The sequence below is a fragment of the Sturnus vulgaris genome, chromosome 14, assembly GCF_052056855.1.
Source record: "Sturnus vulgaris isolate bStuVul1 chromosome 14, bStuVul1.hap1, whole genome shotgun sequence".
Lineage (NCBI taxonomy): Eukaryota > Metazoa > Chordata > Aves > Passeriformes > Sturnidae > Sturnus > Sturnus vulgaris.
The window spans coordinates 11,667,308-11,692,677 of record NC_142256.1 but is presented as its reverse complement, the minus strand read 5'-3'; the positions used below and the strand labels follow the sequence as shown (position 1 = coordinate 11,692,677).

At 44.5% G+C, this 25,370-nt stretch overlaps 2 protein-coding genes across 4 annotated transcripts in view; one reads left to right on the top strand and one right to left on the bottom strand.

Annotated features, from left to right (window-relative positions):
* The window catches only part of FHL1 (four and a half LIM domains 1), a 29,622-nt gene extending 16,651 nt beyond the window's left edge, over positions 1-12,971 (top strand). The window contains exons 3-7 of one of the 2 annotated variants that reach the window (XM_088173137.1): positions 8,466-8,647; positions 9,624-9,801; positions 10,291-10,460; positions 11,027-11,213; positions 11,994-12,971. In XM_088173137.1, the coding sequence (XP_088029263.1) occupies positions 8,492-8,647; positions 9,624-9,801; positions 10,291-10,460; positions 11,027-11,213; positions 11,994-12,148 (846 nt within the window). In that variant the 5' untranslated portion in view covers positions 8,466-8,491 and the 3' untranslated portion in view covers positions 12,149-12,971. Of the gene's footprint in view, positions 1-8,465; positions 8,648-9,623; positions 9,802-10,290; positions 10,461-11,026; positions 11,214-11,990 lie in introns of both variants that reach the window. The other variant, XM_088173136.1, reaches the window with a different exon arrangement.
* Positions 12,972-13,704: 733 nt separating this feature from the next.
* MAP7D3 (MAP7 domain containing 3) overlaps positions 13,705-25,370 on the bottom strand; it is a 43,354-nt gene continuing 31,688 nt past the window's right edge. Inside the window, exons 14-21 of one of the 2 annotated variants that reach the window (XM_014887540.2) lie at positions 22,077-22,212; positions 20,788-20,968; positions 19,553-19,657; positions 19,265-19,318; positions 18,392-18,485; positions 17,789-17,987; positions 16,394-16,689; positions 13,705-15,102 (exon numbers count right to left, since the gene is read on the bottom strand). In XM_014887540.2, the coding sequence (XP_014743026.2) occupies positions 15,095-15,102; positions 16,394-16,689; positions 17,789-17,987; positions 18,392-18,485; positions 19,265-19,318; positions 19,553-19,657; positions 20,788-20,968; positions 22,077-22,212 (1,073 nt within the window). In that variant the 3' untranslated portion in view covers positions 13,705-15,094. Of the gene's footprint in view, positions 16,690-17,788; positions 17,988-18,391; positions 18,486-19,264; positions 19,319-19,552; positions 19,658-20,787; positions 20,969-22,076; positions 22,213-25,370 lie in introns of both variants that reach the window. The other variant, XM_088173135.1, reaches the window with a different exon arrangement.

Below are 25,370 nucleotides of genomic sequence, written 5' to 3'. Positions count from 1 at the left end.
TCCTGTTTCTTGGCCAAACTTTCTCCCTCTCCTCTCTCCTCCAGCCCAGCCTGTCGTGGTGTTGTGGACACACGTGTGTTTGTGCACATGAAATGTTGTGAGGTCCCAGTGTCCATCCCTGCTCTCCCCACCCCTCTGCATCTGCCAAACCACTGCTGATTGCAGCCACTTCCAGTCAGGGCGTGGCAGCTGCTGGCACCGAGCAGAGACACTGCTCCATCACCCAGGATGGGAGCAAAGGCTCCTGATGGAAATACCTGGGTATTCTGGGGAAAGCAGGAAATGACAGCTGGGTGAGAGGGTGCCAGAGCTTTGTGCAGGGAGCTAGAAAGGAATGAGGATGGTTAATGGTGCAAACTCTATGTGCATTGCCAAAATGAACTCATGTCTGTAAATATTACACTGTGCACAGCAAGATTAGAACAGGAAAATACCAGTTGTTAGGGTCCCTGTTGCCATCTGAATTATGCAAACAATTTGCTGGAGTTTATAGATGAGCTGGGGCAGAATAACATTGGGTTTTTCCTCGCCAAAGTGTTTCAGTGCATTAGTATTTTAGCATGCTTCCCTGCCTCAATCTGCTGCACCATTGGATCCATGCTGGGCTCTTTTGGACTGGCATGCTGTCAAGAGTGGCCTTTTCCAGGCCATGTTGGGAACCTGGAGATGCCAGGATGCTGGTGAGATGCTGGGGTGGGTGTGAAGGCTCAGGGCTCACCAGCCCAGGGCTGAGGCTGGAGGCTGTGCACGTGTGTGTGGCTGGGGAGCTCCTGGGACCTCTGCAAGCAGGAGGCAGAGATGGTCCTGGCTGTAGCAGGGCTGCTCTTCAGAGGCCAGACACCACCAGGATGGGCTCCCTGGAAGGAATGATAAACATTGGCTCTTCCCAGTGGCTGTCAGGGAGGTTCAGTGACTTTCCCACGGCCGTGCAGTGCGTCAGTGGGGAGGCAGGATTAGCAGCTGGGCGTCCCTGGCCCCCAGCCCTGAGCATTACCAGCAGCAGTTGCACAATCCAGAGGGAGTGCAGAGCTGCTGCAGCCTGGGGGTCCCCCCAGGAGTGACCCCGAGCCAGAGCTCCCTCCCTTCCTGCTGTGACTTGTATGGAAACAGGTCAGCTGGATCCATGGAGCTAGGATCTTCCTGAGAGCTCCCTGAGTCAAGAGGACAGAGGCATGAGCCAGTGCCTCTAAAGCCATGCCAGATGCTGGAGAAGCCCCATATCATGACACCCATCTTTCTAAGTGCTGCTCTTCAGGGATTTGCTCCCTTTGAGCAGTTAATGCTGTGAGCTTCCTTCAGGAAGAAGCTGGGGGAGGACCAGGAATGGCAATGAAACTTCAGCATGGCCTCCATGTTGAGAGAAAATCCAACCCACCCATGAATGGATGTGCTGGTACTTCTGTGGGCTGCCAGCTGAGTCCCCTGGGGTACAGCCACATCCTTTCTGGGCCAGAAGACAGCCCCTTGCTGGCTCCTGGGGCTGCAGCCCCTCTGGCCCCCACAGGGCTGTGACCCACCTCTTCCCTTCAGCCATGGCAGAGCAGCAGTAATGTTGGGTCTGTTATTTAGCTCAGGACTGTTACGAGACACAATCTCGCTCTAAAGCCAAGGCCAAATACTACCAGCATGGGGTCAAGTTCATGAGTTCATTCTGCCTTTGGGACTAATTTGGGTGCTGAGTAGCTGGGCAGGTATTTGACTGTTGCCTGCAGAGACCTAGAGGTCTCAGGATCCTATTCTTCTCCCTCAGATCACCTAAAATGGTAAGAATTTCCAAGGGGGATTAAGGTTGTGATCTCTGGGGAGGGGAGTGGACATCTGGTAGGAGTCCTGTCCATATTAATAGCCTCTGTTTAAATGTATGTAATCAAATGGGGCAGCTCCTTATCAGCCTAGAGACTCTGAACTCCATTACCTGAGGGGTTGCTGGAGACTTTGGGCTGCTGACCATGGCTTTCCACAGGCACACAGGTAAAGTGGATGTGCTGCCAGGTGTTGTGGGAGTACACCTGGTAAATGGGGAGGAAGGTTTTGCTTAGAGGCTCCTGTGCCAGAGAAATAACTTTGAATGCAGAGTTAAACCTCAGCAATCTGCAGCAATCTGTAATTCCTGATGGCAAATGGGCTGATCACCAGTGTGGGAGACTGGTGCTGGAGCAGAGTGGTGGTGGCCTCGTTTATTTTGTAAAATGCATTGGATGGAAAATGTTTTTGTATCTGCTGCTGTGGAAGGCTGGGGCTCAGCTGTTATGTGAGCAAGACTTGGTGAAAATGGGCGACAATGCTCCTCCTTGCTGCAAGTTTATTGCAGTGATCAGAGAAACCCAGAGCAGAGGGGAGCCCAGTGTGTAAACCCAGATTTGGGTTTGCTCTGCTCTGGTGGCAAGTCTGTGGTTAGTCCCTCTTCTCTGTCTTTTAGTTCAGATGGGCTGACCCTTCCCAGTGATAGGAAAATGTTAATTTTTCCATTAACACTGACAGGAACCTTGAGATCATATTTTACTTGTCTCCATGGCATGCAGCTCTGTGGTGCCTTCCCACCCTGGCTTGTTCCTCCAGCCCTGCAGCTGAAGACAATCAGAAGCTCTTTGGGGATTTTGAAAGCCTGTCTCATCCTTAGAAGCTGTTTTTGTGCATATCCAGGGTGTATTCACAGCCCTACAGTACAGAGGCAGAGCATTGCATTTCTTGGTGACACAGCCCTGAGGGTGGATGTGGGTGATGGGGAGAGGGTGTCAGTTTGGGGCACAGCTCCTCAAACTGAGCTGCTGCACACCAGGAGTGCTTGTGAGATTTGGGAACAGAGAGCCTCCTCAAAACTGGGGAGAAAAGGCACAGTTTGCTGCTCAGCTTCCTGCTCAACCTCCCAGGACAAAGCACACACGTGAGGCTGCTTGCACAGCACGTAACTGCTCAGGATTTGCTTGTGGGATGCTCATACATGTTATGCAGGGCACCATTGTGAGTAAAATGTGACTTCTGTGGTGTCATTTGATGTAAGAAGATGTTTAACTTCAGCCCACAAGGCTGACCAATGCTGTAGCATCCTTCCATTATACTCCCAGCTATATAATTTTTTCTTTCTCATCTTCCTCAGAGCATGTCCCAGGGGAAAGAACTCACAGACCTGATGCTGTGCTGTAATATAAAATGCTGCAGAGTGCTCTGAGCAGATGCTGAGGTTGCAGTGCTGCTGCCAAACAGTCACAGCACGATGTCAGATCCTGCAGACCACTGGGATCCCCGGGGCAGCTCTGGGTATCACAGTGGCTGCTCAGGGTAGGGCTGAATCCTCCAGAGCAGGAGGAAATCTCATTTTGGCACCTGGGACTACCTGGGTGTGAGAAGGGCATCCAGCTGCTGACGTGGGGCAGACCAGGGGTTAGCTGGAAACATAATAGGGGAGTCTCAAAGGACAAAATTAATGCAGCCACAGAGTTAGTTACTGAACAGGATTTGTTTTATTTTGAAAGGTTTGGACTCTGTTGCTTAAACTCTACCTAAAGTGCTCAGCCTTACTCGAGGCAGTGGTGCCTTGTTAGCCTTCACTAAGCTCTGCACTGAGTGCCAAAGCAATCCCTGGGGAAGTGTTTGCAAGGCTGGGCCAGTGATTTTTAATAAACAGCATGTCCCTGCTTCCCTGGGGATCTGTGAAGATTTAGTAATGACTGGGATGTGCTCAGACATGGTGGCAATAGGACCGTAGGGAATGCTTTTGGCAACTGCCTGAGGAACTTGGAGCTGTTCTTGCTCTAAATAAAGAAGCTTTCATTTTATCAACAGATGAATTTTTGAATTATAGAGTATGAGACTCACACGTGCCCCAGCCTGGCAATGGGAGAGCACAGCTCTGGTATTTTCAGCCCTCCCAGCAAAAATGACCTACAAGAGATTTATTTTCTTTCTTTCCTTGGGCTTTGCAAATGTTTGTGCCAATTCAGTCCTGAGTGTCCCCTTGCATTTGGGATTAACAGGACTCTTCTTTTAAGGGTTTCCCAGGTATTTATAGCAAACCATGCGACATTGCATAAAGGAATGCTGAGAATAGAAACTCAGGTGACAGAGCAGGGCTGCCAGGGCTGATCTGAAACAGGCAGGTGTAGCCAGTGCCTGGCAGTGTGGGGCTGTGTACTCAGTCTGCTGAGAAAAAAGAAAACTAATGGAGAGTCAAAAAGCACTTTTTCTTCCATATGCAACTGTGTGTAGGGCAGAGGGTTAACAACTCCAACCTCATCTTCTTTCCTAAGTGGCAGAATAAGCTGTAAAGTGTAAGTGCAGTTTCTCTGGTTGTGTTTAGAGACTACACTTGAAGTTCTTCCTCAGTGGTTTATCACATTTAAACATATTCCCCAGAGACATTAACACATAGCCTGTGCTAAGTGCTTTGCTTATCAGCTGTGCTCCAGCTCCCTTCCCTGAGTGCTTTGGTTCCATTTATTGTGCAAACCACTGTGATGCTGCTTTGGTTTTTTTGTCTGAACTGGGATGAACCAGCCCAGAGTGATGGCAGGAGCCCAGGGGGACGCAGGGGTTGTGTGGATGCAGCAGCTTTTGTGGGGTGGCATTTCTTAGGTCTGTACCCATTCCATCCCAAAGCTGGCCATGCTGCAGGGCGCAGATGTGACCCTCGGTGAGCCCTGTGACTGCTTGGTGCTGGTACCACTCGAGGGGCAGGGAAGCCCCTGGGGCCTGAGTGTTTGAGATCTCTGAAGGATGGAAGGTGTGGGTGCACAGGGGCTGTTTTTGTCAAGTAGAAGATGCTTTCAGGGAACAGGTGGTGAGCTGGCACCTCTGTGGTCAGGTAAATGCTAGGGTTATATTCCAGCGGGTCTTTGTGCCAAACACCCTGATATGTGAGAAGGCCACTGGCCTGGCCTTCTGCCCTCCAGCTGTAGCCAAATCCATCAAGGAGCTACATTTAGAGAGCACCCTGCCAGGGCTGCTGGGACAGGGATCCCTTGCTTAAAGTGAGATTAATTTCTGGAAGTATAGCTGTATTTTTCTTCATCTCTTATTGAGGGTCCTCTAGGCTATTTAAGGATGGGCACATTCTGCATTTACCCCCCTCCCCAGCTGTCTGTGCTCACTGTTTCCACCTGCTTCTCTCCAGCAGAACAATCCTCTGCACATGCCTGGGAGGGGGAATATTTCCAGCCTGTCCATACTTTTCCTCTGCTTTCTAAATCCCATTCTGTGGCCTCAGTGTCAAGCTGACATGGGGTTTGGATCAGTGCATGTCCTCAGGGTGTGTGATTCTCCTGGGGCTGAACAAGACACACTTGACCAGGCTGTCACCTCGGAGATGCCATAGTCTGGTGTAAAGGTACAGCCACAGAAACTTGTGTTCAGGTGACTTCCAAGCTAAAACATCTGCATGTACTGCTCTCATTTTAAGCACAGCAGTGTGAAAAGATGCACAGAGGTTCAGTGCTCTGGGTTTCAGTGGTAGTTTGGTGAGCACTGTTGTACCCCTGGTGTGAATCCCTACCCTGTGCTCAGCAGCTGCTGCACTGCTCATGCAGGAAGTGATGATGAGGACACAAAATAAAGACCCTGAGGAAGTAATGATTTTCCCATATACCCAGTGTACTCTTAGTTTCATAACTTGCTTACTTTTCAGACAGTAAAGACAGGCCAGGGTTAATATACCTGGAAGCTCTGGAAAGTTATGCTGTGGGGACCTGGTGCAACTGGAGGGTGAACAGGTTATTAATGAGATAAACAACTCCAAACCCATGACCTGCTGCCAAGCAGGCTTTAGAAATACATTTATTTTTATACAGAGCACGAGAAATATCTGCTCTGTTTACCTTCCATGAGAGGGGACAGGACTGCTGAGGGGACCAGCTGTAGGATACTAAATGAATCTGAGCTTTGAAGTGTCCACAGATGTTTGCTCCATTTGGGGAAAATAATCTGGTGGTCCCAGCACAGCTGCTACTGTCCCGGGGCTCCATCTGCCACACACTGGTGGCTTCCAGGGCTCTTGTGCACCATACCCTGGGTGGGCTGGTCCTGTTCTTGTGGGAGGGTGGCTGATGTGGGATTCAGACAGGGCACAGGTGAGCAGAGCCATGAGCAGCCAGCACATTTACAGGGGCAATGCCACCACTGCATCTTCACCGCAGGCAAGGGGACAGAGGTGCCTTTCCTGGCTCTAAATCAGGAATTCAGGAATGATAGTGCTGAGGGCAGGAAGCCTCTGGAAAAGCTGGAAGCAAATTCATGCCCAGTGTTAATTTGCCTGTGGAGCTCCAGAGCTGCTGTGATAAATGTGTCTCACGTTAGCACATGATGTATTACATGGAACTTGGGGTTATGCTGCTCCATGAGCCATACTTTCAAGATCATGTGTTCAGGTTGAAAGCAACCCTAAACCTGAGATCAGGGACGTTTCAATACCATTTGCCCTGGACTCTGCAATTGCTTTTCTTCCAAATAAAAGCCACCTGCTTGCTGGTGGTGGCTCACATAGTTTCCCAGCTGTTTATCTGTTTCATTTGCTTGAGCAGGTACCTCAAAGCCCTTGGTGAAGTTGTCAGCAGGACATGGCATCCCCTGGCCTTGCCAAGGGAATATTCCCAGACCTTGGTCCCCCCACAAAGTACAATTCCTACCAGCTTAGCCTCCAGCCTGCCTCTGTCAGTTTTTGGGGGAAGGAATAGGGTTTGAACAGAGCCTCCATCTCTGCTGCAGCCTCCCCATGTGATACTTTTTTTCAGGGCTCTCCATCCTGCTTTCTGAAATATAAATCCTTCAACTTGTTCTGCCCCTGTGTTACTGAGAGAAGTGTGGTGACTGTTGGATTTTAAAGCCTGCAGGGTAACAGTGTGAGTGCCAGTCTTCCTGGGCCCAGATGAGGCAGATGCTTTGCTATGATGGCAAAGTCCTCTGGCTTTGTACCAGCAGTGTGGGGCTGTTCCTGGTGTGCTGCAGTGCTCTGGTGAGGTTGAGCCCTATAGCTGATGGTACATCTGGATGTACTGGGGTAGGGAAGTGTCCATGAAAATCCTGTGAACAGGCCCATAACAGGGCAGACCAAGAGAATCCTGCAGCCAGGGATGAGCCCAGCGGGGTCCCACTGACCCTGCACAGCCTGGAGTGACACACCCTCTCTGCACCCCAAAAGCCCCACAGGTTTGGTTGATAAAGGCACATTGTGCTGGGCTTGGAGCAGCACCGCTGGAATAAGCACAGTTGTACCACCGAGCTCAGTGAGGAGCAGGCTCCAAGGTAGCCCCCAGGGCTGGGTGGGGTGGTCCACGGTGAGGCCAGTGATGGAGGCAGCAGCAATGTGCATGGCCTGACTCTGTCCTCTCCCTTCCTTGCTCTGTGCTGACGCTGCTGCTCTGTCGGGAAGAGAGGACGTTTCCTCTTGGCAGTCTCTGTTGCCAGACCACAGCCACGTTTCCCATCTGGTTGGTGATGATGCAGAAAGTTCAAGGCTGTGTCCCCGTGCAGGGAAATGGACTCTGCAGTGCTGGGGCTCTGGGGACACCAGTGGCAGAGGCAGGGATGGAGCTGCCTCTGTGGGACTCCATGGACTTCTGTAACTCCTATGTTCCTTCCCTGGAAGTGCTCCAGGCCAGGTTGGATGGGGCTTTACCTGATGTAGTGGCTGGCACCCTTGTCCATAGCAGGGGTTTTGGAACAAGGTGATCTTCAAGGTTCCTTCAAACCCAAACCAGTCCAGGATTCCCTGAACCCTTGTAGGGCCCTCACAAGAGTGTTGGTGGCTTCTGCTGAGGAAGGGTGCATGGAGTGGAGGGAGCCATTAGCAGGAGACTGGGAGTGCAAGAAGGGATGGGTGTCTGGGGAGAAAGCGTGAGCCAAAGTGGAAAATCCTCCAGTCAAGATTCCCCACAGCTGCTGACAGCTCCCTGGCCATGGTGGAACATCAGACCTTGGCAGAGCCTTGACAGTGTGAACTAAAAAATATCTCTCCATGGAGGCAGATCTTTTCTTGGATTTTATTTTATTTTTTTATTTTTTTCCCTTATGATTTGATATGTGAAAGCCTGGTGAAAAGAGGCAGCTGGAAGCTGCACAACTATCCAGCACAAAAGGCCTTGCAGGGCTGCAGCTGGCTGGGGGTTCAGGCTGGAAACATGGAAACAATTCCACTTTGCTCATGTTTGTTGGTGATTTCTGCACACAAGTGATGCTGTGCCTCAGCCAGGACCTTGCTGAGGCCCGTGGTAATGAACTAAGGGGCTCCCAGGGAGTGACTGGGTGTTTGGTAAATAAACCAGTCTAGCATCCTTCCACTTATCACGGGGATGGGGAAAAGTCTGGTTGGAGACTGTTCTCCTCGACTGGAGCTGCTTGCTCTCTCAAGGAGCCGTGGAGGAGTGTGAGAACAGCAGCACCACCACATGCTCTTCCCTGAGCCGCCTTCCTCCTACTGACCTGGAGCAGCTTCCAGGGTCTCAGTGCTGTCTCCTCAGCTGCTGTGCTCTCTGCAGGGCCTGGCAGCTACACCGTGGGCACCATGTCAGAGCGCTTCGACTGCCACTACTGCCGGGACCCTCTGCAGGGCAAGAAGTACGTGCAGAAGGAGGGGAGGCACTGCTGCGTCAAGTGCTTCGAGAAGTTCTGCGCCAACACCTGCACCGAGTGCAAGAAACCCATCGGGGCCGACTCCAAGGTCAGTGCTGAGCACCTCAGGGGGTGATGATCATGATCACCCTCCTGTTTGCTCTGAGCTACTGTGGAAGAGCAGCTCTTTGGGAGTCCTCTGGCTGCCAGCCGTGTGCTCATGGCACAGAGCGGTGCTGGGGCGTGCACAGGGATGCTCGTGGTGGCCGCTTTGGCACAGGAGCTCATTTCAGGGTCCAGGTTCAGCCACATGAACTGCTGCAAATGCTGAATTGCCCTGGAGAGAGAACGGCAGGGAACCAGCTTGCATAGGGCCTGCAAAACTCATCTTCTTGGCAAAGCACTGATTTTTGTCAGTTTATCAGATGCTTATTGCTTCATGATGGAAATCAAGAGTTCTTTATATATAAATAAATATATAGAGAGAGAAAGAGAGAGCAGTTGGATGGCAAGGTGGTTCTGATGGGTTTTTTCCCTTATGTTAAATTATAAAAGTATCTCTGATGTTCAGACACCGTAACAGCAGGCAGGACATGAAGAGACACAAACTGCAGGACCTGCAAATATCTGCAAACCTGGTAGCTGAAACTGTTTGGATCTCCATGAAAACTGGAAATTGGTTTGTTGCTTATGTATAGAAATATGGTATTACTGAAGTCATTAGCATATACCTTCAGGGCCAGATAAACATTTATGGCAATAAAAATGTACACCTGAACTAGAGGGAATGAAAGAATCTGAGAAGTCTACACTTGCAGAACTTCAAATCTCCAAGCTGTTGGTTTTAAGCATCTTCTGCCCCCCAAAAATCCAAAGTGAATGTGATTGTGTGAGTGAGTTTGGTTAAATGCCCTTTCCTTAAGTGCCTGAAGAGGAGTTGTAGCCCTTCCCACTGGATCAGACAAACTTAGGAACAACAAATCCATCCTTTACTGCCCAGGTGAGACAGGAGCTTGGCTTTAAGGCTGTTCAGGGGGAGAGAAAAGCTTATCACTTCTCTGTCCCTTCCCTTCTGTTCATTCCAGGAGCTGCATTTCAAGAACCGCTACTGGCACGACAACTGCTTCCGCTGCTTCAAGTGCTACACGTCCCTGGTCAACGAGCCCTTCATGCTGAGGGAGAACAACAAGGTTTGGTGCAGCAACTGCACTGCTGCTGAGGATGCACCCAGGTGTAAGGGCTGCTTCAAGCCCATTATTGCAGGTACTGTGCCAGTGACAGGGGGCTGAGGGCCACATTCTGCTCTAGGGCATAACCAGGGTGGTTTTTCAGGCTGTGGAGGCTGCAGTTAGGGGTTTGGGCATCACAGTGGGAGGCTGGAGCACCTCAGAATAGTAAATTTTGACTGTTGCTCTCACCTGTCCATTTTATTCAGGTGTTGAAAGGCTGCTTTGCAGTTAACCCTCGTGTGGATAATTTACATTAGTCTTAAACCACTTCTACCAAAAGCTTTTTCAGTAAATCAAGGTCCTACAAGGCTCAGGCACCTGATCTGATAACTATTTTAAGAAAATCCAGCAGGGCCTGCCTAAAATCAGAAACAGAATTTACCAGCTCATCCTTTGTCTGCATTCCAGTGCAATCCTGGGCAAAGCTATGAGCAGGTCTTGCCCATAGATGTTATGCTGCACAGGGGGAAGGGTTTGCCACAGGCCTGAAATCTCACAGGACAAGTGATTTTATCTGTTGTAGGAGACCAAAATGTTGAGTACAAGAAGATGGTCTGGCACAAGGACTGCTTCACCTGCAGCCAGTGCAAGCAAGTGATTGGATCTGGGAGCTTCTTCCCCAAGGGTGATGAATTCTACTGTGTCTCCTGCCATGAGCACAAGTTTGCCAAGACCTGTGCTAAGTGCAAGAATGTAAGTCCTTGACTTCTGCAGAGGCAGTTGCCAGAATCAGCCCTCGTGTGCCTTTTGGGAGCTGGGAGGGTGAACCTGCAGGCAGACCATGCTGAAGCTGTACCAATGCTGATGTTCCTCCCCTGAGATACTGGTGCCAGCAGCTGGTGGAGTGATGGGAGAGCCAATGGCTCCTGTGCATTGCAGGATCTGGGCAGGGGTGGTTGGGTTAGCTGATGGCAACACTGCAGAAAATAAGTTATATCAGTCTTGCACTTGCCGTGGGGACAGTTTAAGCTCTGCAGTGATACTGAATATTCAGGAAGTGAAATAGTAGCTGTTTCACAACTTCTGCAACTGATTAGTGTGGAATTTCAGTTACTGCAGGTAAAAGAAAGTATTATGAAAGTGCCAGGTATGGGGGATTTCATGTTAGAGGGACTCAAATGCATTGTGCAATTAAATTTCGATGCAAACTTTGGAAAGATCCTCTCCATGACAAAGCTTTCCTATCCTACGCCCCATCCTGTATCACCTCTCTTCCCCCCTGCTGATTCTGAACCACACCTCTGCTCTTTGTCTCCCAGCCCATCACTTCTGGAGGCCTCACTTACCAGGAACAGCCTTGGCATTCCGAGTGTTTCATTTGCTCCAACTGCAAGAAACAACTGGGTGGGAAGCGCTTCACAGCTGTGGAGGATCAGTTTTACTGCGTTGAATGCTACAAGGAGTGTGTTGCCAAGAAGTGTGCTGGATGCAAGAATCCTATTACAGGTATGTTGGGTTAAATGCAGCTCGAGGGCAGTGGGAGCTGAAGGTCAGGACAGTGATCCCCCAAAGACAGGGAGCCCAGGGATGGGTAACATCAGAAGCAGGTCTGGTAACCCAAGCCCAATCCCAGTATTTTACATGTGATCTGACTCTGAGCCACGTGCTTGTGCTGGATGGAGGCTGAGCTAGTAACTGAGCCCTTCAGCCTCTGCATGTCTCAAATTTACCTCCTCCAAAACTCCCCCAGCCAGAACCGTTCCCACCCATCTTAGTTTGGGACCCCTAAGTCTAAAACGAGTGGTGTTTTATTGTCCCAAAGGGACATTTGTACCCCTCAATAAAAAGATGTATTTTATATTTAAAACTCACTGGATTACAGAGCTCAGCCCTGAAGTATGGCACTGTCCTGCCAGTCCCATGAGGCTCACCTTCCATCCTGCATTTCAGAGCATGGATCTGAGCCCAGAAGTGTTTAGCCCAACCTCTTATTGCTCCACCTCTCTCCTTGACTATTTGCTGGAGAAAGGAGCCAAGGAATAAAGTTCATTGCAGAGACAAGCCATGCAAGCCTTATGCTAAGATGCTTGTTCCTCCAAGAAACATCAGAAGATGCAACAAAACCATGCCTGAGTTGGCAGTTTGGTGTTTCAGGCACCATGCCCCTGTGGCCTGCAAGCGTGGGGAAGCACTGGGGCAGCAGGAGCAGGCTGTGCTGCCTGGTGGGATAACCCAGCCAAGGCAAAGCTACTATCGCCGTCCTATAATTGTGTTCTCTCCTAGCAGGATTTGGAAGAGGAACCAGTGTGGTTAACTACGAAGATGAATCCTGGCACGATTACTGTTTCAAATGCACAAAGTGTGCCCGTGGTCTGGCCAACAAGCGCTTTGTTTGCCATAATGGAAAAATTTATTGTGCTGAGTGCCCCAAACGACTGTAAATGAGCAGATGTAAGATGGATTTAAAAGCCCTGCTTTCCCAAACAGTCCTGGTAAAAGAGCAGGTTTTTGCATGTTGAGAATTTTAACTTTTTTCCATTTTAGTGTAAGAACTAAATTAGCCTCAATATACTGGGTTTGACTTTTGAAGCTCCTGCAGTACAAAAGCATGTAGCCTTGCAAAAATCTAACCTTGTTTCCAAGTAACTCCTAGTATAAAGGCTTGAAATGCTGTTAGATTTAGAGATCCACACACTGCATCATCTGTGTGTGGCTTAAACTAAAACAAATCTAGTTTTAAACTTATCTGGTATATGATTAAGCTTGGCACTTAACTGAAGTGGGTTTGACAAGGCATGCACCTCTGACAGAGATGCAAGGATTGCACCTGGGATCAGAAGGATCCATTATTATGCTTCTACAAGTACAGATCACAACAAACACCACACCATTAATAAGTAATAAATACCTTAGCTTACTTTACAACACCACATTACAGCACATGTACGGAATGGCTTCATCTTACAGATAACAATGTTTGGGCAGTGACATTTAGCTTAGTTAAGTTTCCATAAACTTGTTTTAGTCTTGATTTCCGCATGGTTTGCCTGCAAGTTTTCCTCATCAGCTTTTTTTATATCATTGTTTAAACAAGGCTGTCTATGTACAATTATTAATCCATTAACAAGTAGTAAATCTTTCACCTACAACATGCACATGCATTTACAAGTGCCTTTTAAAAATAGCTCATACAAGGCTAGCTCTCCTATCATGTCAGTATATGTTTAGTGACTGAATAAAAGTGAGACTAGTGCCTGCTTGGAATCTATAGTCTGGACATTTTTTTTTTCATGTTGCCATCTTACATGATTGACGTGTCTTAGGGGTGAATTACTGAAACCAAGTCTACTACACTGATACTGACAAAGTAAGAGTCAGCTGTGCTGTCATTGCACCCTTAAATATCTGAGGACTAAAGGAATAATTTCCATAAACTAATTAATTTTTAAAATATATAACTGACACTGGACCATCTGCCAGAAACAGCCTGTGTGAAAAAGCCCTTTGGAGAGCATATGTACAGCCACTGCTGATGCACAGATCTACCACGCTTCAGCAGTCTGAATGCTGGTTCAAGGAAGGGTTTTTTTCCACAGTAGTAAAATATTTTATCAGCTGGATCTGCTCCAGCCATTCCCTTTCAAATACTGATAAAGAACCCTTGCAAGGAAATGAAAAGGCAGCATCTTGCTGGTCACTGCTCCACTGCTGGACCCACCCTCACAACACAGAGATGCTGCTGCTGCAGGGGAAAGGCAAAGGCTGGCAGGGAAAAGCAGGTTAAAAAATTCCTCAGTTCAGAACACACCATCAGCAGGGACAAACACAGCAGGAGCTGAAGGTGTTAGTGCAAACCCCTCTCAACCACACAGATGCCAGAGGCTGCTAGTTTGGGAATCTGCAGTTGGAGAAGCATCTGAGTGCAACCCAGGGCAGGTCAGCATGGCAAGGGGTGGAGAGGCCTAGTAAAGTCACATTTAACATTCCAGAAATAAAGCATTGTTCAACTGCAAAGTTTATTTAACTGTGTGCACGTATTTACACAGGGCTGGATCAGATCATCCAACAAATCTCAGCACAGAAAAAATATCGGCATCTTTGTTAGAATGATTGTCTCTGCCAGAACAAACAGCTATCATACAAAAATACAGTTTTCCTTTTACCTAAGGCACTGCTCTAAAGTCTAAAACAGTTCTACAGTATTTCTGAACAGCAAGAGGGAGAGGGCTCCTGTTGCAACTGAGGTGTCGAGGAGGGAACAGGTGCAGTTCCAGCAAACCCACTGCAAACACAGCTGGAGCTGAGGGAGCAGCCAATGGCTTGTAGCAGGTTTTGAGACAGCCACTCTTTTAAAGTAATCACCTATCCAGTCTATCTGGTACAGGAGACATCAGAACAAGGCTGAATTATTACTTTTAGTAGCAATTTTCAGAAGATGCTTCGTTAATCTCTTCATGCTGAAAAACGCAGGCAAGTTCAGGTTAAATAGATTATTTAATGCAGGCTTTAGGGGAAGGGAAATATATATGCAGCTTGCAGCCACTGTTATAGAGCTGGAACTGGAACATTTAGAATAATTAACATGAACAAAACATGACTTCAATGGTCTAATACTGTTATGTACACAATAAAATAATACTTCCATAAGTGTAGATAAATAAGTAATTCAAAAGGAAAACATTTTTTAAAAGCCTGACACCTTAAACTACACCAACAGACAAACCTAGGGACTCAACATTTTTGTAATATATTAGAGCACATGCTGAAAAATGTTTTGATGTTTGCCAATAGTTTTAAATGTATTAGTGATGGCATAACACTTGCATTTTGGAACTGCCAATATTTTCACATTAGATAATAAGGAATTTTTCTTCTCCATTCAAAACTGAAGATACTCAATTTTGCATTTTTAAATAGCACATGAACCAACAAGCAAAAACATTTTTTCTAGAATTAAAAAGAGAGTTCAGCTTTAATGTAAACTGAGTGAGTCTTTTATTTCATCAAGATCATTTTAGAAATATGCAAAGTCTGCAACTAAATGGCGAGCCTCCAGTGGCATGTTCTACATGATACTGGTATGAAGAAAAAAAAAAGACTCAATCAGGTTACTGTAAAGTCTGCAAAGGGGAAACAAGGAATATTTCAACTAGGAAACCTTATCTAACAATTAGCAAAATCAACGAAAAAAGAACATTAGCACAACAGTTTAGTTTCCCTGAAATGTTTCAAGGTGCAAATTAAGTTTGTCATCCCTCCCCTGGTGTTTTTTGCAAACTTGAAGATGGATAAAGGTAAACAAGCAGCTTTTCAAAACAAGGCCTTCGGTACTTGAGAAAACACTGGATTACTGAAGTGCAATCAGATTATTTCCAGGTCTCTAGTGTTCACAGTTCTGTCCAAAGAGCAAAGAGAAGAAAACATTTAACCATCATAACTGTGTGTATGCCACATGCATCCATCATCACTGTCAGTCTACATCCAGGAGTGAGCACAGAACCACTTGGTCACTCACAGTCCAAAACCAGCACAGAAGGTTTTCCTTCTTTTTACAGGAATATTAGTTTTCAAAGTTATGTACAGAATTCTTAAACTGTATTATGTCTAAAAATTTTCAAGTTCAAAATTAAAAGGCCACACTTCCTTCACTAAAAAGTTAATGAGACTGATCACAACAAAAAGTGATCAGCAGAATCACAATAAATTTGTCCATTCCCATGGCCCAGTCTGCTGTGGCCTCAAGGGAAGCCTCCATCAGGGTGTGCCCACGGAACTAAAATTCACAAGACGCAGAGTGACAGAGGAGACTCAGGAAACAGTTCAGTCTAGAAAAGTGCTACACTTTAATCAAAAAAAGTGCTACACATCACTGGAAGGAAATGTGGATAGCAAGGCTTGTTTTTCCACTAGCATTCACTTCAACTGATCACACAGTCATTTATCCCATGGAAAGAGATGTCCTGTGAAAACGGCCCTTTGGGGTTTGGCTCCAACACCAGAGAAGTCCAGCCTTACATAAACTGGCTTCCAGAAGCTTCTCTGACACACTATGCACTGTACTGTATCTCAAGTATGTGTGGCTTGAGATACAGCCCTGCCTCTTACAGAAAATTCAGAATATTTAGTGTGTGTACAGCTTTATTATTCCTCCCAAAATGTAACACAACCATCTGTGGAATTTCAGGTTGGTGTTACTTGCCTCAGAGAAGTGAAAAACTGTTCTCCAGTGAATGAGAGGACAGCTAATACACTGCTAAGAGTCTGAAAAGACCTTGTAAGACCACACAGGTCAGCATCAAAAACAGAACATGCCTAGGAGTGGAGTTACATCAGACACCTTTTAAACTATTCTGTATCTTCAAAAGTAACATGTGCCATTTAACATATCTCAGAAAAACCTTTAATTATAACATAGGAGCTTCAATGCTGTTTGGAACTTCACAAGGGCTCAGCTGTGTCTTTGGAAGAACCTTAATGTTGGGCCTTATCTAGTCCCTAAAAAGGCATCAGTTGGTGACTCCTTTTGACAGAATTCAAGTTAAAAGCACTAAAGAGCCTTCCCTCCAGTCTACACATTGGAAAAAGTGCCTTGAAAATAAGAAGCTGTAGTTAAGGCAAGGAGAGCAAAACGCAAGGAAGTGAATTGCCTAGCCAGGGGAAGAGACAGGGAAGTCAGCTTGGATTACCTGATGAAGCATCTATAGGTTTGGTCAATGAATTCACTGCACCATCTTCCTCAAAAGCCAATTTGGGACTAGAAGGTATTGTAGCAGCATCATTCAAGTTTTGATTACAGTTACCAGCAGAGATGCTGTCCGAGCTCAGTTTGGTTGACTTGGAATGTACTCCAACGTCAATGAACTCCTCAAAAGTCCATGAACCAGATTTTCCATTAAGATTCTGAATAAGTCCAATTGTGTGATCAGCTTCATGAACACCCAACTTCCCCGAGTCATCGAGAACCATTTCTTTTGCAGGATGGCTACAGAAAAAAAATAAAGAGAGTGAGTACTTGTATTGCAGTTTCCATTATGTTTAACCTTTACATTGATTCCAGGACAGACAATTAACAGTCTGCATACTCTGCAAAGCACTGAATATCCCACAGGGCATTCCCAGACAAGCTCCAGCTGGCACACAGGATCTCCCCTCCAAAAGCCAATGAGGAAGAACAACTCAGCAATATACACCCACTTTTCTACTATACTAACAGCTCTCAGGTAAGGTTTCTGCCTCTAGAAATTTGATATAAGAAACTAATAAGTTTAAAGCCTTGATCATTAAGTCTTGATTCCTGTAGGGTGCATTTTTCCTTTTTTTCTTTCCTCCAGCTAAGACTTTTTGAACACAAACTAAGTCCCAGAAGACCAGCAATATTTAAAACAGATTCAAAAGCTAAACCCAAATTATGGATCAATTTTCATTCATTCTTAGGACAATCATGGAAATGTCTTTATATTCCATCACTAGAGGAACGACATTAATTTATCATCACTTTAAAGAAGTGTTCACAATGTCATTTCTAAATCATTAGCATTTAGATGAGCAAATGGAACAAGTATCAGAGGATAAATTTTCCAGTAGTAGATGAAAATACTCTACATTAAAAAAAAATAAAATAAAAGAGTAAAAAACCAAATTCCTCACTAAGGGAGGCTTCTGCATTGTATCTGGTGTTTCAGCACAACCAAAAGCGTTCTATAACTTTCTGTAGGTTATTCTTCCTTTCCAGTCTTATCCTCCTCCCTCTTGCTTAATGTTTTCTTAATGACAAGAACTGCGAGGCATTTCAATGGAAAAAGTTTCAAGTTAATGTCAGCTTTTATAATCAACCCTGCCATGCTGCTGGCTGTGTGTCTCACTTCTCAGCAACGGCAGCACTGTTAACATGGTGCCACCTAAACATCCTGAGCTGCCTGCTCTGTGTGAGGCTGGGAGCTGACAGCACACTCCACACGGCTGGAGAAAGGCACACAGCCACCACAAAGCCAGCAAGGTGCTGCAGACAGCACTGCACTTAATTTTAACATACAAGAGCTTCCTTGTGTGGGAGCTAAGTGCTCGCACAGTAGAGCACTCACCTGGAATCCTTTAGGTCAGTAACAGACAGAGACCCCTCATCACTTTTCAAGTCACTTCCATTCATGAACACGTCACTGGTCTTCAATTCTGACTCATCTTGTGCCTCAGATTCTGCAAAGATCATGCTTTGTGCAGTCTCTAAACAATCCTCTGCCTCCCCCTTGACTTCCTGGAGTAAGTCAACACCATTTAGCTTTCCTGAACGTTGGGGGAGGAGAGGGGAGAAAAAATGAAATACAAGGAAAAGAAGGAATTGAATAGCAGAACTGCTACTGTAAACGAATAAAATAAAAGTGCCAAAATAACCTTTCCTAGCCAAAACCTGAGGCACTTGGCTTCAAAAGATTCATTTGTCTATAGACAAGCTGCCTATACCAACTTGAAATTTTTCATCTTTAAAAATCCACTTGTAAAATGAAAGCATGCTGCATGCATTTCACTCTCAAATCAATTTGACTGATTCTCTGTTCAAGAAGGGAGTCTCCCTGGCATCTCTGGGACTGGTGTCTCAGACCATCCCAGTGCTGTTAGGACTGACCTTTTCAACAGAGCTTAAATTGAGACTCACTGCCACCCAGGCCTGACTCATTCAGCTTCCTTACCTGGCTGATCAGTCTTCTCAAGACCCAACTCTTCCTCCTCTTCAATATCCTCTCCCTCCATCACCTCCGAGGCAGACTTGCCTTCATTCTGCAACTGAATTGCCACAGTGTTACTTGGAACAACTGCCTGTCCTCTCCAGCTTCACAAATTCAGTCACAGCTCCCACACAAAACCATTCTGTGCCCAGAAGTGAGGCCACACGAGTTCAAAGGCTCACAGACAACCAGGTCACCCAGCAACGGGTGCTGTGCTGAGCCAGAGTCTGTGGGACCACTTCCCTCTCCTACCTATTATTTCCGAGTTCCTTTTCCCCTTATTTCTCCAAGGTGTGTGCTAAATTTTTATTGTTTTTCAGCTATTGGAAGACTTGAATATCTGAATGTTCAAAGAAGAACAACTATTCCTCAATGTGCACAATTTTTCACAAAACTTAGCTGACTGCATCAACAAAAATACATCCAGTTTACTGTAGCAATAGTAATCTAAAGAGAATCCAAGACTTACTTTAAGCAAACAGATGATGCCAGAAATCTAAGTTTTCTGTGAAAAAACAGTCCTGACAGAATGCATACAGTTAAAAGAAATGTATTACTAACCAGTGTTAGGTTAAAATAGCGGTTCGAAAATCAAACTGGAAGTGATAACACCAGATAACATTGTATCTATAGGCCTGGAACATAAATGTAACAAAGACTTCCCAGAGCAAGCAAAGCAGAAGAATGCCGGCAATGGCAAGCTACTGGAAATTGCTCTGGTGCACAAGAACTTTGTACTTCCTGTGGAAGACATTTTGTGTAAGGATAAAAGAAGAAGACAGGATACAAGGCAAAAAGTCCTATTCTGTCATTATACAGAGCCAAATAAAAAAGTACCTTGGATTCATTTTGATCTGATTTTCGTGTTCTTTTCATTATTTCTTCAATTCTCTGTTAAAACATGGAGAACATTTACAATGACATACAGAGCTTTGTATTTCAGCATTCTGGTTAAAATTCATCAATCACAATGTATTTTCATATTTCATGAGTGTACTATTTTCATCACTCTTTTTAAATTTCCCAAACCAGAGCTGGCAGTCTTTAAAAAAACACACTTCTATTTAAATTGCATCTTAGACCATTTGCCTGTTCATTTTAGGCTGAGAATTCAAAACAGGCTACCTTTTTTCTTTCAAGCCTTTCCTGCATATTTTGCTGCATAATCCTCTCTCTTTCCAGTCGCTGTCTTTCAGCCTCTTCTTGAGCTTTTGCTTCAGCTTCTTCTCTCTGAAAACAAAAAGAAGAGAACAACCAATGCATAACTCATTCCCAACAGTAAAAAGCAAAGCAGTTACAGAATCTGGTTCAACACAGACAGGAACATCAGACAATCACTATTTAATATGACCCCACATTACAACTAAATGTCAATTATCCAGTTACTGACATGAAATATATATTACTACGACATTCAGAAAGTGAAACCAACTATATTGAGGTAATGCAAATATTCTGAATGTTGCTGAGCTACTGAATGTTGTTGTTCAAACTATCCTTTGGGATGAACATTTGGCTAACAAGGAGAATCTATAAAGTAACAAGACAGCAATTAAATTCTAAATGTGTCAAGGTTAACTTAAAAATTTTGGCAGTCAGGTATTGCTACCAAGACACTTAATGCTGAGCATCTTCTATTCCTTCTACACTGGACTGGAAAATCTTTTCCAGTATAACTGGAAAGAAGACAGAAACATAGTTAACACTCTGAGCAACTGCTGTTAACAAACATTTAAAGAAATATCCAGACACATGGCAAAGCCATTCATAAGATACAGCCCTTTGAACACAAATATTCCAATGTGAAACTGCTTTAGTTTTCAGAATTAACCTAATTTAAGGAAAACCCGCTTTCTGCAGAAGTGCTCCCTTCAGTTCAAAGGACGCCTTTGTAAAGGTCCATGGCCACTTTCTGTGGAAGACTATTCAGCAACAGGAAAAGCAGACTTGGAAACACTACCAATCTTTCTTAGAGAGGAATCAGAGTAAACCAGATTACTTTCCAGACAAACCATCTCCTTGTAACTCATAGCAGTCTGCTGGTAAAGTAGGCTCAGTACAAATATTTTACATCTGCAAAAGAGCATCCCCGATGGCTAAAAAAAAATAATATTCCAAAATAGCTGTTTCTGCCCATACTTGAAGTTATTAAATGCTAGGAAACAAAAAATAAATCACAGAGACCAGGGCAAGGAAAGGACCTACAGAGAGTCTCAAATCCATCTCAGACAGGATGAACTCAGCCTCACACCATGCCTGACAGAGATTTGCCAAAACCATTCCGTGAAAGAAAAATCAAAGACAACCCTCTTGAAACCACAACAGCAGCTTCCTGCAGGAACACAGCTGGAGCCACAGACCTGCTGCTGAAGCTCTGCCAGTTTTTCCTGCTCTTCCTGTTCCCGGCGGATCCTCTCCTCCTCAGCTTGTCTTTGCTGCTCTTCGGAACTCACTCTCTTTTCCTCCTCCTGCTTCCGCAGCTCCTCCTCCCGTCGTGCTTTTTCCTCAGCTGCTCTCCTGGCCATTTCTTCTTCTCTTATTCTACAGTTTCCAAGGTACAGATTATTGGGTATTTATTTCTTTAAAAGTGTGCATACACAAGAGACAGAGTAGGAAACAAAAAAGTTCTAGGCAGCCCAGTCAAAAAATAACTGCATAAAGACATTTTCTGGTGTGGATTTACAAATGCCACCATCCAGACTTGTCAAAGGGAAAAATCAGAATAACTTGGAAGAAACTGTCTGTGAAAAAATGCTCTTTGCTGATTAAGTCAAGGCAGATTGTTACAATAATGGAATGTTTGATTGAGAACTGGATTAAGTAATGACCATTTAGTAAAAATCATTTGCAACTATCACATGAATGAAGCTTATAATCAATGTCAAATGTAAATTTAGTGGGATTTCCTAAAAGACTGTTTCTTCTATAGACTGAATTCAGAATACATTGAAATACACATTGACAGCTCTTGCAGACACACAGAGCAGATCTGATGACATATTTCTGATAAAATACCTAGAGCAGATTATATGCAAGTTTCTGACAGCTTCATATCCACAACTGGGAAACAGAAAAAATCTGATGTTCCACTGTGTTCACAGAAGCAGCTAGGTGACTCCTGATCTGAATAAAGTTAGTCAGCACTAAAAGAGTCATTTATTTTTAACAACTTCTATGCAGTGAACCAAATGCACACTGATTTAACACTTTGAATTACTTGCCTGCAACATTCCTGATCCATATTTCATATCACTAAAGTGAGATTTAATGTACCATCAAATCAGTGGCTAAGCTGATCAAAGCAAAGTTTAATACAGAGAGGTCGACTCTTTCAAACCAAATACAAACAAACCAAGCCCAAGTGGTGCAAAAAGCACATTCTAGTTTTGAAACAAAAGCCCCACTGGTGTCTGGAAGGAAAAATAAGCAGATATTTCATAGGGACTGTGCATTACATATATACTGAGATATAAACTGATGTTACACACAGCAATCTGTCCCAGGTTGGTGCCAGTGCCTCTCAGCTTCAGGACATGTATTAACATTTGCAGGAACTTAAATTAAAACTTAGAAAACATATACACCTGGAGTGTCCCTTCCAACCACACCCCACCACTGAAAGCATCCCTTCCTTCCCCTCAATTGTTACCTTTCTTCTTCTTGTCTCTGAATTCTTTCTTGGTCTTCACGTTCTCTTTGCTCCCGGGCCAGACGTCGCTTCTCGGTCAAGATTTTAGCAGCTTCTTCAGCTGTGGTGGTCCCTGCTACTGTTTTGCTACCTGATTCTGCAAAGGTTAAAAGAATCTGCTGTTAGAAAGCTCCAAAAACTTAAAATTAGGAAAGATGTTATCTCTGTGAGATGAGATCTTATGGCCAACTGATTCACTGTCTTTTCAATCAATGCTCATCACACAGTGACTGCACCCTTATCTAAAGGCCTGCAAGAGCCAAAGGGGAGCCCTGAAGATGCAGAGCCACAATATCTGACACTGAAATAGTAACAGCTCATTTCAACACTGATCCAGCCATATTCCAGATGATACACTTAAAGATACTCTCCAATTATCATAGCATTTAAAAACATGTCTCTGACAAGACACTCTTATTTCTGTAATGCTTGAACACCGAGAAGAAAACTGGAAAAAAAATTGCTTTAGGAAATACCTTTCACTTCCTTCTAATAAAACTGAGCATACAGGACTCTAAAGAAGAAATTATCATTGTTTTATTTTTCTTGTTTCATAACATTAACATTCAAGCCTTTATATTCATAGAGTATGTTGGAGTGCAAATAATCATCATTTTATCTGGCCCTGAAGGCACATACTAATGACTTCAGTAATACCATATTTCTATATATAAGCAACAAATCAATTTCCAATTTACATGGAGATCAAAACAGCTTCAACCACCAGGCGAGTAAATCTTTGCAGGTCCTGCTGTTTATGTTTCTTCATGCCCTGCCTGGTGTTCTGGGGTCTGAACATCAGAGGCACTACTACAAATTAACATCAGGAACATCTTGCCATCCAGCTGCTCTCAATATATATATATTGAAAGAACTCTGTTCTATCAGTTATTCCCAATCCCTAGATATATTTCCGTTTGAATGTGATTTAAGAACTCATCATCTGAATATTCAGAGAATTAGCTCTTGATGTCAGTAGAGCAGCAGCATCACAATGTTGGTGAGGAGTTGCCCTTCTCCTGAACATTTCACAAACTAGCACATACATGTTTGCTTAACATCTATAAAGCCTTGAAGTTAAGGTAATTTTAATGAACTATAACACCAGGGTTTGACCACGTGTACTTCTGACCTGAAGACAAATCATTCAAAACACAATGTCATCATTAGGAACTTTAATACCTGAAAAGCTGCTGAGGCCCCATGGACACATAATCACTACCTGCAGCTGCAGGGTATAATTACACATAGCAAACTCCCAGCAGCTGAATCATGGCTGTCTTTTGCATAAAAAAAATGTTCTTGCAGTCCTAGGAAAAGCATTTCAGCACTGATGTAATGCAGGCATAGACAGTGTTCTAACATTTTAATTTATCCAAAGCTGAGAAAACACCCCCTCCCCAGACAACACATTGCTTCTGATGGGGGAAAAAGTTGCATTCATGTTGGTACTAACAAAAATCAGCCATGACTGTTCCAAATTTGAACTCTGTCAAAAGGGGTCCTCCTCCTTCTGAGCAAGAAAGACCATTCTGCATTTATAAAAACATCTAGCAGATCTGCCTATTCAAGACAGGCAGATGCTTTTCTTCCTATATTCTGTAACTTACTAGGTTTCATTTACTGCTGCCAGTGTACAGCCATGAAGAAATCAAAGTCTCTCTTCCTCTGCTATATGAGTGTACTTTCTGTTCAGACTACTCACTTTTTACAGCAGAGGCCATGTTTTATTGCATGTTTGCAATCTCTCCCAGCTGTATCAAATCTGGTTGACATTTAGTGTCAGGTTTAACCTATTTCTCCTCCTCAAAACTGAACCTAAATAATACAAGCTAATGCTCAGCAAGAAGCCTACAGGTTTTAGACTTAAGTCCTAGGGTTACAACATGATAATGACAGCTCAAATACAGCACGTGGTATTGACAGGAGAAAATTAGTCACAACAGTTCAGAACACTGCAGATATGGAAAGAACAGGGGATAAAAAAAGAAGAAAGTGTTGGGGATCTTCCCACTGCATTTTCACTTCTGCAGTTTTATTGATTATTTCCATATGGTACTTCAATACTGTTTTCATCTCCATGTACCCCTGTACAGCCTTTTTCCATAGGGCAGGACATGAGACTTCCCAACACGATTGCTAACACACCTTAAGAAAATTCTGACAGTCTTTTACACTCAGTTTCCTTTTCCTTACACTCCTAGTCATTACTGGTAAGAACAGTCTTTTTATCAAAGGATCTTTTTGTAAGGGAAGGGGAAAGAGAGAAAGAGGCAAGAGAAACAATCTCTGAACATGCGCAAAATGTAGGACTAGCTGGATGGAGGGAAGATTCCAACAGATTTCAAGGTAAGCAATTAATTCACAATTAATCTAGGAATCATATTTCAAAGCCTTCAATACCCAGATACAAAATGTGAGGCTCCATGATAGTTTATTACCTATCATCATGCATAAGGTGAGAGCTCATGAAGGAGCACTTCTTATGCTTTAAGTTGAACAAGCCTTTTAATTCTCAGAGAAGCTGCGAGAGGCTGCTGCCAGAAATGACAACTGCTCCAGTCACTGAAAAATAAAAAGTGTTTTACTGCAGAACAGTATATTGCAGTAGGAAGACACAAAAAACAAGACAAAAACTTGATTGCTGTCAGCAACAGGCAAACAAGTTCAGTTTGAAGAAGAGATGGGATGAAGATACAAGTGCATAAAGCTGAACTTAGGCTAAAACTACAAGATCTAGAGACTGGTTTGCCACATGCCATTCACTGGTGTGCTCTGACTTCAGAAGCTGTCTAGGACAGGGAACTGCATCAACCCATGGGGTGAACTGCTGACACAGATGTGAAAAATTAAAATTGCCTTGAAAACTGAAAGCAACTTCTTAAGAAAAAAGATTTTGCCTCACATAGCAATACTGCAGTGTACCAAAACATTCAAAGAGAGAAATTAAATAATCTCTTATTCTGAAGAACATGTCCACTATTTCCTTCTGTTCTGTTCTGTGTCAAAGAAAAAGAGCTTCGCTCAGCCTCAGTAGGAATCACTATAAACACGACTCTTTTGAGATTAGAAATAAACTAAAAGGGAAACAGATAAACTGGGTTAATACAGTTTCAGAAGTCAGTATAGAGAGGAGACAGATCAGGCATCCAAGGAACAAGGACAGATGTTCCTGTTCCAGAACAACTGGAAGATACAGGATTAGGACACATTGTTATGGAGGCTTCAACTAACTGATGACATTGATCAGAAGTG